Genomic DNA, 12,748 nt, shown 5'->3' on the forward strand with positions numbered 1-12,748 from the left:
AATTTCTTTTAATAAACAATTTTATTGAGGTAGTTTTTGGCTTTATAAACAGTTACAGACATCATCAGAAAGAAAGCAAAAAAGGCAAAAATGTGCAAACATCCATGTACTTTTAATACTTCAACCGTAACATATTGCACAAGCCCGCTCCTCTCCCACCGGTACTACCCGCCATATTTTCCCTCCTACTCTAGCTGTTAGGTAATTTCAACATTCTGAATTCTCCCTCCATGTACCCGAACATGCACTGGAATGTGGTGACTAAGGGCTTTTCACAGTAACTTCATTGCAGTGTTAATGTAAGCCTACTTGTGACAATAAAGATTATTATTATTGTAAGTCAATTATAATGCTGACCTTAGGTAATTTGGCACAAAGCAGAGGTAATGTCATGTTGGTGAAAGAGTATCCAGAGGGTATGAGGTTAAAGTTGAAGGTATACAATGTCACATAATTGGGACCTCTAGTGGTGCCAGCTATTTTTCACCAGCAGAATTGAAGCAAATTTCTCACTTCATGAATCTACCTACATATAGTGCGAACACACAGAGCCGGCAGATTGATGGCACCACCATACTTACTCCGCTGAAGTGAAGAGCCATTCCAGAGGCCACAACTCCGCAGACTGTGCTGAGTTTGCCGCCATTCACCATTAGCCAATTGGTGCCAGAGGGGGATCTGTTGAAGTTGTCTTTTAGCTGCCGGGGTAGACTGGTCTCCGGTTCATCGCAGTATATCCCACCCCAGTGCTCGTCACAGCTGAGTTCAAGAGAAAGCCGTTAGATACAGCACAATCGTACAGTCACAAAGAAAGAAAATCTACCTTTTAAACTTTGTTTTTTTTAGCATGGGTGTGAAATACCGACCAGCATATTCTGAAAGTGGTTGTCACTTGTATCTAGTAAAACGTCACTCAAAATTGAAGTCTCCCGCTCTTAGTAAATTCTGGAGCAATGAGAGTTAGTGAGAGTGACTGGGCACGTGCTGTTGGGTTACTGGTATCACTAAGTTACGTCTTCTAAGCTTTGGTAACAAATGATCACTAATTTTGGCACCAAGTAAATGTCCTTTCCTGGGTTACCTTGTCTTCTCACCTATGCTTGGTAGTTTGTACACAGTAATCCCCCAGATACCTCAATAATAGAAACCTGAATAAGTAAATGTGAGTGGAAATGAGTTCAGTGATGCTGTGCATAAAAGGCGGTGAGGTTAAGGGCAGCACGAAGGCACAACAGTAGAAATGCATTTGATATCACCCCACCCGTTTCCCCAAAATATTGTTTCAACACAGAATTTCCTGATACCGTGTAAACTCTGGCCAAGCTGACGGTATGAGTGCTTAAAAATAATTTAGAACTGTCACGAATTTTCAGACTTAACTTTGCCAAGTATTGGCAATATGACAAAAAAAAAACCCAGAAAGTGCTGGAAATACTCAGCAGGTCTGGCAGCATCTGAAGAGAGAGAACCAGAGTCAAGTTTTGAGTCCAATTTGATTCTTCTTCAGAAAAATGAAATACTGCATGTCGAAAACTGTGGCCAACAACCCACTTACATGCCGACACTGGGTTGGCATGGCTACGAGTGGGACTAGTGTTGTCAACTGCTGCAGGACGTTTTATAGGATTTTTCACAGACCTCCCTCCTCCAGCCACCCCACCTTCACACTCCCGCTACTGGTCGCCAGACACTTGCATTCTTCCCACGCCAATTGAAAAACAATTAAACTCTTCATTTCCCAATCAGCTAGATCTTGACTGTCAGTCAAACATCCTTTATTCCCCATCTCCAATATTTTTTTTTATAACCAATGAACATAGGTTTTTTTAAAATTTGTTTTTATTCAAAACTTTTACAAAATTTTACAAACCACTACAGAAATAAAACAACAAAAACATAATAATAATAATAAAGAAAAGCGAATTAACAACTTTAACAAAGCAAGGTGGGGTATCTGCCCTTTACAAGTAAAATCTATCCACTACCCATACCGCCCCCCACCTCCCCCCCCCATTAATGAACATAGGTATTTAAAGAAAGTTAAAAACAATACAATTTACTTTAATACCCTGTTGAATTTCTCCCCCGAGTGATTTACAGCAGCACCCTGGAGATCAGTCTCTAACTCCTGTTAACACTAATAATAATAATAATAATAATAATAATAATAATAATAATAATAATCGCTTATTGTCACAAGTAGACTTCAATGAAGTTACTGTGAAAAATCCCTCGTCACCATATTCCGGCGCCTGTTCGGGGAGGCTGGTACGAGGGCATTCCCTGTGGGTTGGCAATCCTAAACAAGGGGGGGGGGGGCTGGAGACGTTTCGAGATATGCACGTGGTGGTTAGTTATATTGGATTTGACGAGCTGGTGGATAAATTCCAACTCCCAAGGTCCAATTTTCTTTAGGTATCGACAGGTGGGAGATTTCCTACTTAAGGAGATCCCGTCATTTCTGTGAGCGCCTTCGCCCTCTCTCATGAACAGGATTCTGTCTTTGGCTGAAGTGGGTGAGAGTAAGATTTCAGATATCCACGGTCAGATCCTGTCTGTGGAGCAGGCTCCACTGGAGGAGGTGAGGAGGAAGTGGGAGGGGTGCAGGGTCTGTTTTTTGAGGGAGGGGTGTGGAGTGAGACTTGTGGTGATATGCATCACTGTAAATACACAAGGGATTAATGTAAATACACGTAGACTAGCTAGACACTAGAGGGAGCACCAGAGACATGACACACAGACATTCAACCAATAGGTCAGTAAGATAGGACACGACCAATGGGCATTCACGATACACACAGAGGTGACACTACCACAGCAGGGCATTACACCAACCCATATATAAAGGACAGCACACATGATCTTCCTCTTTCCAGTGGAGACTCTCAATGTGTTCACAGGGTTGATTTGAAACACATCACACCCACCACGTGGATTGTAGCAGACTGGTTCGTCAATCTGAGTAGCTATAACAGGATTAACACGAGAGTCGAAGCCAGGTAGGAGAATTGTTAATAGTTTAATAAATGTGTTAAAGCTATCTCCAAGTCTGAACCTTCCTTTGTCAGAGTGCACATCAAGGAAGCAGCTTATGCTACGTCAAGAGCATAACAAAACAAGACTCTTTGCAGGGTCAACTCGACCTCCTCCTATGCTCGGCTCAGCTTGGTTCAGGTTAAAGTGGTGTAGACTGCGCATCTGACTGGAACAAGGTTGAGTAGGTTTTTTTCTCAGGGGTGGAAGACAGGTGCATTCAGTGTTCTTGGGGTCTGGCAAATCATACCCATATCTTCTGGTCCTGTCCGAAACTTGTCGGCTTTTGGGTCTCCCTCTTTAACACATTTGGGGGCAGCACGGTAGCATTGTGGACAGCACAATGACTTTGCAGCTCCAGGGTCCCAGGTTCGATTCCGGCTTGGGTCACTGTCTGTGCGGCGTCTGTACATCCTCCCCGTGTGTGCGTGGGGTTCCTCCGGGTGCTCCGGTTTCCTCCCACAGTCCAAAGATGTGCAGGTTAGGTGGATTGGCCATGATAAATTGCCCTTAGTGTCCAAAATTGCCCATAGTGTTGGGTGGGGTTACTGGGTTATGGGGATAGGGTGGAGGTGTTGACCTTGGGTAGGGTGCTCTTTCCAAGAGCCGGTGCAGACTCGATGGGCCGAATGGCCTCCTTCTGCACTGTAAAATTCTATGATCTATGTCAGGGGTTTTTGGTATTGAGCTGGAGTCGTGTCCGCTGGTAGACATTTTAGGAGTCTCGGCCTCACCGGTGATGCAGGCGAGGTCGAAGGCGGATGGAGTTCTCCCCTCTGCCTAGCGCCTCAATATGGCTGGGTAATCTAATGTATTTCCTACACCTTGAAAATGTCAAGTACATCATGAGAGGGTTGGTAGATGGGTTCTACTCGAGATGGCAGCCATTAATTTCCTTTTTCAGAGAGTTAGTCAGCGTCAGCTATTAGGGGGGCATTATTAGGTATTAGTTGGGGTTTCTTTGTTACGAGTTATAGGGGTAAGGGTTAGTAAGGTTAATAGTGATTGAAATGAGGGCAGCATGGTGGCGCAGTGATTAGCACTGCTACCTCAAGGCCCCAAGGTCCCAGGTTCGATTCGGCTCTGGGTCACTGTCCGTGTGGAGTTTGTACATTCTCCCCGTGTTTGCGTGGGTTTCTCCCCCACAACCCAAAGACGTGCAGGGTCGGTGGATTGAACACGCTAAATTGCCCCTTAATTGGAAAAAATGAATTGGGTACTCTAAATTTATTAAAAAAACATTGGTTGCAATGTGTTATTTCTATACCGTATCTATATAATTTGATGACTATGGTGTTCTTTTGTAATATTGAAAAACTATTTTTTGGAGTAAAAATATTTTTTTAAATAGAAAAAAAAAGAACATGTGGAAGGACTAAAATGTGCTCTTTCCCCTTCCTGTCAGTGATTGTCAGGCACTTACACAGAATCATAGTACGTGACAGCACATTCTTCTCATCACTAGATCTCTGATGGCACGATTCACAGCCCCAATCCCCCTTCTCCAAACCTTGTGAAATGCTATTATAATGTTCCAGTACTACTAGCTCCCAAAACTTGGGTCTCACATCAAAATGAACATAGAAACCGCTCGACAGTCAAGTCCAAGATCCAGCAGGTTCACCTTTCCACAATCCAGGCAGTCACATGATACAATGGATAATGGAGTTGCTGACAAATCTCGGCAATAAATCTCTATCAACTGGTCTAGAACTTGTGATGTGAGGAAGAGTCCAGTGGTGGGGAGTTTTCTGAATCACAAGTCCAAAGTCACCCATTCCTCACAAGCATGTTACACTTACTATACTACATGTCTCAAATTACTCATATACTGTATTTTAAATTATTAATTTCTGAGAGAAATCTACCTAATTTTCAAGGATCAATACCAACTGCTAGTCCCCCGAGGGATTATTTTATAGGTTGACGACATGCTCACTCAAGTAATTTTTCTTCACATTAGTCTTGAATTTACCCCATTTCAACAGTAGGTTGTGTTCTCTAGGTCTACTGTTCAGGACACGGTGAAACATTACTCTCAAATCTTAACAATATCAATCATAACATTTCATATCTTATCAATGGAATAGGCCGAATTTACAAAGTCGTTTCTCATAATTCAAATGTTCCATTCCCTCAATCAGGCAGGTTGCTCTCTTCTGTCCTTTTGGTAGCTCCAATGTTCTTACTTGTGGTGGCCAGAACTGTACGTAAGGATGGGTAAAATGTTACACTTCCCCGGGGCAGACTGGCAAATGGGCGCAATACCATGGGTGCCTATCCCAGCGCCCACCTGCCTGCTCATGACCTCACCACAATTTTAGGTATGGGAGGGGAGGCATAGGCTGGCCACCCACCCTCGGGCCAAAGAGGTCCATAAGTGGCCAATTAATGGGGCCTCTTCCTCCACAACCACAATTTTCCACACGGTGAGCGGAGGAGGGAGCCAGGTTTACACCCTATCAATATCTCACTCCTCAGACTATTGGTGGGAAATAAGGAGGGAGAGGGGTTCCTTACTTACTTCCCCAAAGAAAACCAAAAAGTTAGATTGACAAGGTCTCCCCTTCTTGAACCAATATGGGCTAACTTATACAAAGACATTCTACAATCTTAAAGATTTCCACCCTTTATGGATACAACTAGTCTGTAGCTTCCAAGGCCACTTTTGCTTCCTTTTTTATAAATAAGAATAATACAACTTTCCTCCAATCCCCATCTTTTAGGAGATTTGTGCAGAATTGCTGCAAGTTCCTCTCCGATTTCGTTAAGGATCTTTGGATGCCTTTATTTGACCCATTAAGAGGCCGAGCTGGATTGCAAATTAAAACAGCAACCAGATTCCCAGGCTGCTATTCCAGCTATCGAGATTTGGAGGATTATTCTGATGTGATCAGGACTCACCCCAGATCTTATCTTGTCACAGTTATAGGATCCCTACCCTCAACGTTTTTGCGTATTCCCTGCTAATGACCTTAACGAATACAAGTTTACTTTGGCGATGCTGCTAATCACATGAAACACATATCTGAGGAGCCGGTTGCATTAGTGCTACGCTATAGCAATATAAAAGCAACTCCGAATAATGTTTCAGCTCGGTTAGAAAAACGCCAAAGTCCTTTACTTACACACAGGAACCACGCGAGCATCTTCCATGGCCAGTGCACATGTCCACACAGCTGTCCCCAATGTAAAGATTGTCTATGGCCCATGTCTGCTGTTTCTCAAAGGGTGCTGGCTGATACCATCGGAAACGGGTAGCCTGTGACCTTTGGGATATACGTTGATTACATAGTTAAACACAAATATCATCATGGGTTCAATAACCACGCAATAAAACTTCTCAGTTAATGCTGTTTCTAGTATTGAATAATTGATATTACCTGACACAAACATATAGTTATGATATTATAAATTTAGTAAAAGAAAGCTCATTTTGCTTTTAAATGGACTTAAAAATGGTTGCCAAAAGTCACCTGACCTTTTACAACTACAATGCTTGCCAAGCTTCTGGAAGGCTCCAAGTGGATTGCAAATAGATATACCCAGACATGTGAAGACGTTTGAAATTCAATGTGCGTTTCCACAAGGGTAAACATAAGCTATAGCTTCCCTGGAGGTGTGAACAGCTCTTTCCTGTCTCACCAAACCTGGAAGGGAGGCTGGAGCGACGTGAACCGCTCCAGCACCGTGCGGCCCCCCTATGGGGGCCAGAATCGGTAGTGCCCGCGCCCGTTTCACGTCGTCGTGAAACGCGACGGCGTTCACGATGGCGTGAACACTCTGGGCGCGATTCTCCGCAAATGTGGAGAGTCTAAAGGCTGCCGTGAAACCGGCCGTGTTTCACGGCAGCCTCCGCGCCCCCTCCCGGGACCCGATTCACCCCCCCGGTCGGGGCTAGCATCGCAGCCCCGGGAAGAACGGCAGCGCGGGCTTAGCAAACGTTCGCTAAGCCCGGCCGCCAAGACTCATGGCGGCTGACGTGCACGATGACGTCAGCCGCGCATGCGCGGGTTGGACGGCTCCAACCCGCGCATGCGCGGATGACGTCATCGCGCATATGCGTCAAACCCGCGCATGCGCGGTCCGTCATGCCCCTCAGCCGCCCCGTGGACTGATCCTGCGGGGCGGCGGAGGGACAAAGAGTGCGCGGGAATCGGACCCGTGGTGCGGCCGTGCCAATCAGTGGCATGGTTGTGCAGAACGGCACTTTGCGGCCGTTTTCACGAACTGTGATAGCAGGTGTGTTTAAATTCGTGAAAACGGCTGTAAAGGCCTGGGAAATCGGCCCATCGGATAGGGAAGAATTGCTGCTCGCCGTAAAAAAACGGCGAGCAGCGATTCGTGTCGTGGGGCGGCCGTGGGGGGGGGGGGAGAGAATAGCGGGAGGTCGGGAAAAATGTCGGGAAGGCCCTCCCGCTATTCTCCGACCCGTCGTGGGGGGCGGAGAATCGCGCCCCTAGTCTCCATTTCGGAGAATCGCGGCAAGTCTGAAAAATGCAAATAGTGCCTTGCAGTACTCATGTCAATCACTAGGTGACACTGTTTTCTGCATGTTTTCAGATGCTTCTGGCAATAAGAGATCCATAAGAGAATAAAAAGGAATATGGGGGAGGGAGGATTGATAGGTTAAGGGTCTGCACCAACTTGTGATCATTACGGATACTTACACCACTTTAATATCTTGCTTGGGTAGAATTTCTTCAAATTCTACGTCCAAACAGTCATTGTGGGCATGCTATTTGATCCCTGTGGGTGTTTCTAACCTAACCTGATTGCGACCTGATCTACAGAACACAGCTCATTTACAGAAATGAGGTAAAAGGCTTTTTTTCAATGTTTCCCGAGGAAATCCTGTCCAGGGAATTCTCTAGGGAAGCTACCGTGGGAGACCGAGATAACTCTTCCTTTGGGATTGATAGATCAAAGGTCACTGGGCGGTTTTGACAGGGAACCTTGGCTCATTTTGTCTTCTTTGTGGAAGAATTTAAACAATTATTTTTTAAACATAACATTTTGACTGCTATTTTTAAATTGAAACATGTTTGGAGTCCAGAACGTAATCATTTCTCCTTTGACTCCATATCACCTGCCCACTTGGTCATCCCCTCTCCTGACAATAGCAGGTATATAAAATATTTGTTTCTATTTTTATCCAAAATTGTTTGGAAGCGTTGATAAACTGAGAGGTGCAGCGTTCCGGTTACCTGGTGTGAGGCGGCAATGGCAGCGTGAGTCTGGTCCACTTGTTGAACGTGTCCGATACCAGAATCCTCTGCAGATGGTACTTGTTACATTCCACGTTAGTCGGCAGACAATCCGTCAGCACAGGTTGCCAGGTCAGTCCTAGGTCCACCGAGTACTGGAGCTCCACAGCTGAATGAATGGAAGAAATCCAAATGTTCACGCCCCACGTGCCTTACTCCGGAACCTTCCGCTCTGCCCAAAACCATCTGTCTGCACCAATGTTCAGGGTGTTGCTAACCAACTATTTCAGGTTTGTACATACAGGTGCACACCATTTCCGCTGACAGAATTCATGGACAAAAATGGATCGACCTGACTGATTTCCCCAGCACAGCCAAAATTAAATAAATAAACTTTGTTACTGAGTGTTTACCTTCCCACGCCCATGTTACAATCCCGAGAAAGTGGCATTGCTCAATCACCTGTGGGATGGAGTTTGAAATTATCTGTGGAACTTCTGTGGATGAGTTTTGTGTTGCTGAAAGACTTGATAATGAACCTAGACTAGAATTAGAATTTTAAATTCACAAAGGATTCTCAGGAGCTGACAGCAGTGTGTAAAGTAAAGCTACCAATTTGGCTGACAAATCTCCTGACTTGTTTTCCAGTTGGGAACAGGTGAATGCTCCAGAGTTTTCCTTGATTAGTTTTGGAGGTTGGGGAATATTTCTGCTGAGGCGTGGCCCTCACAGGGGATGCACTGTCCGAATTTGCAGGAGTACAACCCAGGACTTTCCACCCTTTGATGTCAATGAATGGAAAACCACTGGGCTGCAAATTGTTCCCTGCAAACACAGCTCCCTGCTGAGAGAGTGTTGAATTAGCTCTTATGTTGTGTGATGGATGCTACAATTAACCTAATAAAGTTGCTGACAAAATAGTCAATGGCTAATTATATACTGTACAACTCCATAAAAAGAGGAACAAAAGAAGCCTGGCCGTAGCAACTATTAAAGGGACAGAGCTAACCTATCCATCAACAGGCGTACTCGCATCAGCGTCTTTGAAGGAGCCAAGAGCACAAGCATCGAGGTCATGATCATCCGAGCCAACTCCGCATGGGTTGGCATATGCTTCGGATGCCAGAGTCCTGACTGCCAAAGCAAATCTTCTTTGCCCAGCTCAAGGAAGGATCCTGAGTAAGAGGCTGACAAAGGAAGCACTTCAAAGACATTCTGAAGGCTTACCTCAAGAAATGCAACATAGACGTCAACGTCTGGGTGACCCTTGCTCAGCAGAGACCTACTTGAAGGTACCTCCAGATTGAAGGGACACAATTCTTCGAGAACACCCGACGGCAAGAGGAAGTCTGGGAAAGGCACCTGTGAAAGGACCACCAGCGACCTCGAATCCAATGACCAATCTAACCTCCTGGAAACACCTGCCAAGTGCGGGTGCTCGTAACTAAACCTGATCGCGACCTGATCGAGCTCATCAGCCACGCAAAGACCCACAGAACCTGTGACACGGAGTTTCCTAGGTGGACAATCATACTCGTTTGCGAGTGATTGACGAAGAAGAAATTTCTACCTCATGAAGCAAATATGAACCTATATTAACACAGGGTAAATCTCGATTTACTCTGCCCAGGCTGGTATTAGTCTCAGTGGCTTGCTGAGCTATGAGATATCAGGATTAAATGTTGCACATATATCATAGGAGTAATTCCATGATTCTATATTCACAAAACCAGCCTAGGACAGCATTAAATCTAGATAGGGCTACATTTTAATAGCTTTGATTCTGTGACCCATGACCCTGTGAGGTTGCCACCACAATGGGAAATTTGGATTGCGGAACCAACCATAATATTTAAACGGCATGGCTGTCCAGTAGATTCTGAGACCCTGACATTCTTTGAATGTGAAAGGGTGGAAAAGAACATTTCTGCTTAGGAACACAGGCATTTGAGGCTGAACCTGGTTATACCAATTACCACTGGCTCTTAAAATTCTGGTGGTGGAGAATTGTGGATCCTCTGCCAACACTCCCACTGTCCCTAACATCAAGAGGCATATCTGTGGGAGTTCCTGAGCTAGCCTGGGAAATTGTGACCAGTCTGCACTTATAAAAGTCTTAAAGGAGCTCACCCCACCGAAGATGACGTCTGAATATTTTCCAGGGTAAGGTAGCCAATCCTCTCTTTTGGACAGGTAAATTGAGATGTCCTTTCAGGAGTGAAGACTATTCAATCCTGTCCCAGAACATTGTGATGGAGTTGGTGGTTGGAGTTTGTTGTCCTAATACTAGGCAGGCCTGTGCCAGCTAAAAGTGGAGGTGGGAATTGAGGGGGGGGGGGTTCTGTGAGGACACTTTGAATTTAAATTTTCCACCAAATCCCGCCGGCCGACATTTTGATTGGTGCAGGCATTGTAGCAGGTGGTCACCCAGTGTACTCAAAGTCATGTTGTGTTCAGCCGTTTAAACGTCTGCTCAATTGTGAATTTCCTCAAGACTGACATCTTCAGTGAGGCAGGGAGGTTCCTGGAGTCGGTGTGAAACACATCAGCTCAATCGGTTTATATATTTTGGAAAAAGCCTGATGTGGAATCAGAAACCAATTGACAGGTTAGTTTAAAAGGACTTATCAACTTCAAACATCATAATTAGAGGCTGTGTAATAACTTAGGTGTATTTGTGCTGCAGTAATTGTCCATAGGGTGCAGTACTTAACAGATAAGTCATTGTTAACTGGGCCAGAGTTGTGCAAGTATTCAGATGTATTAGAGTATTTTATCCAGTGGGTAAAATACTCTTCTGAATTCTACAGTATTGAGGCTTTAATATTAATATGTCATCTGGACTCTGTGTTTTCATTTTTTTGCATTGATTTGAAATTCAGATCACTGTTGAACATTTGAATAGCTGAATAGATGTCTGACCTCTTTGATTGAAAGTCCATTTGTTGGGTTTTTAAAAAATATGAAAAGCTCAACTTGAAAGGCTCCATTTTAGTGAGCTTCTGGAGGGTTTGCTTATTCAGTTATGCAATGAAAACGCATTGTGAATGCCTTGTTGAGTTCCAAAATCCAGTTCAGCAGGGGTTGTTTATGTAGCTGTGAAGAGCACTGAGAGGTTTGTTGGACTCAGAGTACTATGAGCAGTTGATACTATTAAAGAATTTTGAAGATGTTTTTGAATGGATGTTTATTTTGAGCACTTAAGGAGACAGCTTCTTTCAAGGGGGCTTGAATGGTTTACTTTGTTATTTCGTGAGCATTTCAAGGACTTCCTGATGATGTTGGGGCCGAGAGATGAGGATTGATGGGGCCAACATTCACCAACAGAACTGGGCCAATGCCCCAGGGAATGAAAATGAGCCTTCTGACCTCCCACCGTTGCCACCTCAGGCCTGCATGTGGAGGTACTCCAGGCTGCTCCTGATTCCGAGGGGGCAATTAAATATGCGTGCAAGTTCATTCAGAATTCAGAAACACAACATTGAGAAATGACCTGACTTGCAATTCCCAAGCCAATGGTGAAAATCTGGCTCAGTGTCTTCAAGCATGGGTGGGCGGAGGACCCTGTCCATCCCAGCTGAGCAGAAATTCAGGCCTGAATCCTTTGAACCCTCACTCATCAAAGAGACACTTACCGTAACAGGAATCTGTGACAGAGCAAGAAGCAGCAAAATCAAACTGCAGGAAAGAATCCTCGTTCACCACCACATCAGTAGAGATAACATAACGGGTATAAGCCTTCTCAATGAATACCAACGCATCCCCATTCGAGCCACAGACAGGCATCTTTGTGCCTCCTGGGTGAAGCAGCCACTTCCTGTTATCTAATGTGCTGAAGTTATCTTCAATCACCGTATTACCAGTGATGCTTCCCCCAATCACAATCTGTTTTATTTGGAGAGCGGGAAGAGCAAAGAGAAAATAAATTAGACTCAAAGGAATAATATCATTGAGGCAAAGACAATGTGCCAAAAAAACATTCAGGCTAATTTACTGGAGATAGGGCACCAGAGATTTATTTTCAGAAGCCTGGCCAGTTTTTGAATTTTGGAAATGGATGGATAGTTCAAAGTTTTGCTGATTATCTTTGAGGATCAATAAAAATGATGCAGAATACTCCTTCTGAGATTAATGGGAAGGGATATTGCCCGTGATGCAGTAGCTTGTTCAAGGATCAAATAGCATTTTCTCGTTCCAAACTCTTATTCCCAACCTGCTCCTCAAACTGACTTTTCTGACGATATTGACATGCTGAGGGGCAGTCCAAATCTGCTGTTGGCCCTCTGTGGTTTTCCACAAATGACTATTCCCCATTCATGGGTTTAAACTGTGGACATCTGAAAGCATTTAAGTGTAGGGCATCAGAGATGAACCCAGTCTTGTTATCATCCCGTTATTGACATTGTCTATTGTTTTTTACTATTGATCTTAGGATGTGAGCATTGTGAACAGGGCCAGCATTTACTGTTCATCCCCAATTGCACTTCGGAAGGCGTTGGTGAGCCATC

General features: G+C 44.6%; 1 protein-coding gene across 1 annotated transcript in view; it reads right to left on the bottom strand.

Moving 5' to 3' along the window:
* The window catches only part of LOC119973445 (reelin-like), a 415,628-nt gene that overhangs the window by 41,508 nt on the left and 361,372 nt on the right, over positions 1–12,748 (bottom strand). Inside the window, 4 exon segments of the mRNA XM_038811578.1 lie at positions 582–759; positions 6,162–6,302; positions 8,241–8,409; positions 11,876–12,125. Coding sequence (XP_038667506.1) covers positions 582–759; positions 6,162–6,302; positions 8,241–8,409; positions 11,876–12,125 — 738 coding nt within the window.

This window comes from Scyliorhinus canicula, chromosome 11, assembly GCF_902713615.1.
Source record: "Scyliorhinus canicula chromosome 11, sScyCan1.1, whole genome shotgun sequence".
In the NCBI taxonomy this organism is placed as follows: Eukaryota; Metazoa; Chordata; class Chondrichthyes; order Carcharhiniformes; family Scyliorhinidae; genus Scyliorhinus; species Scyliorhinus canicula.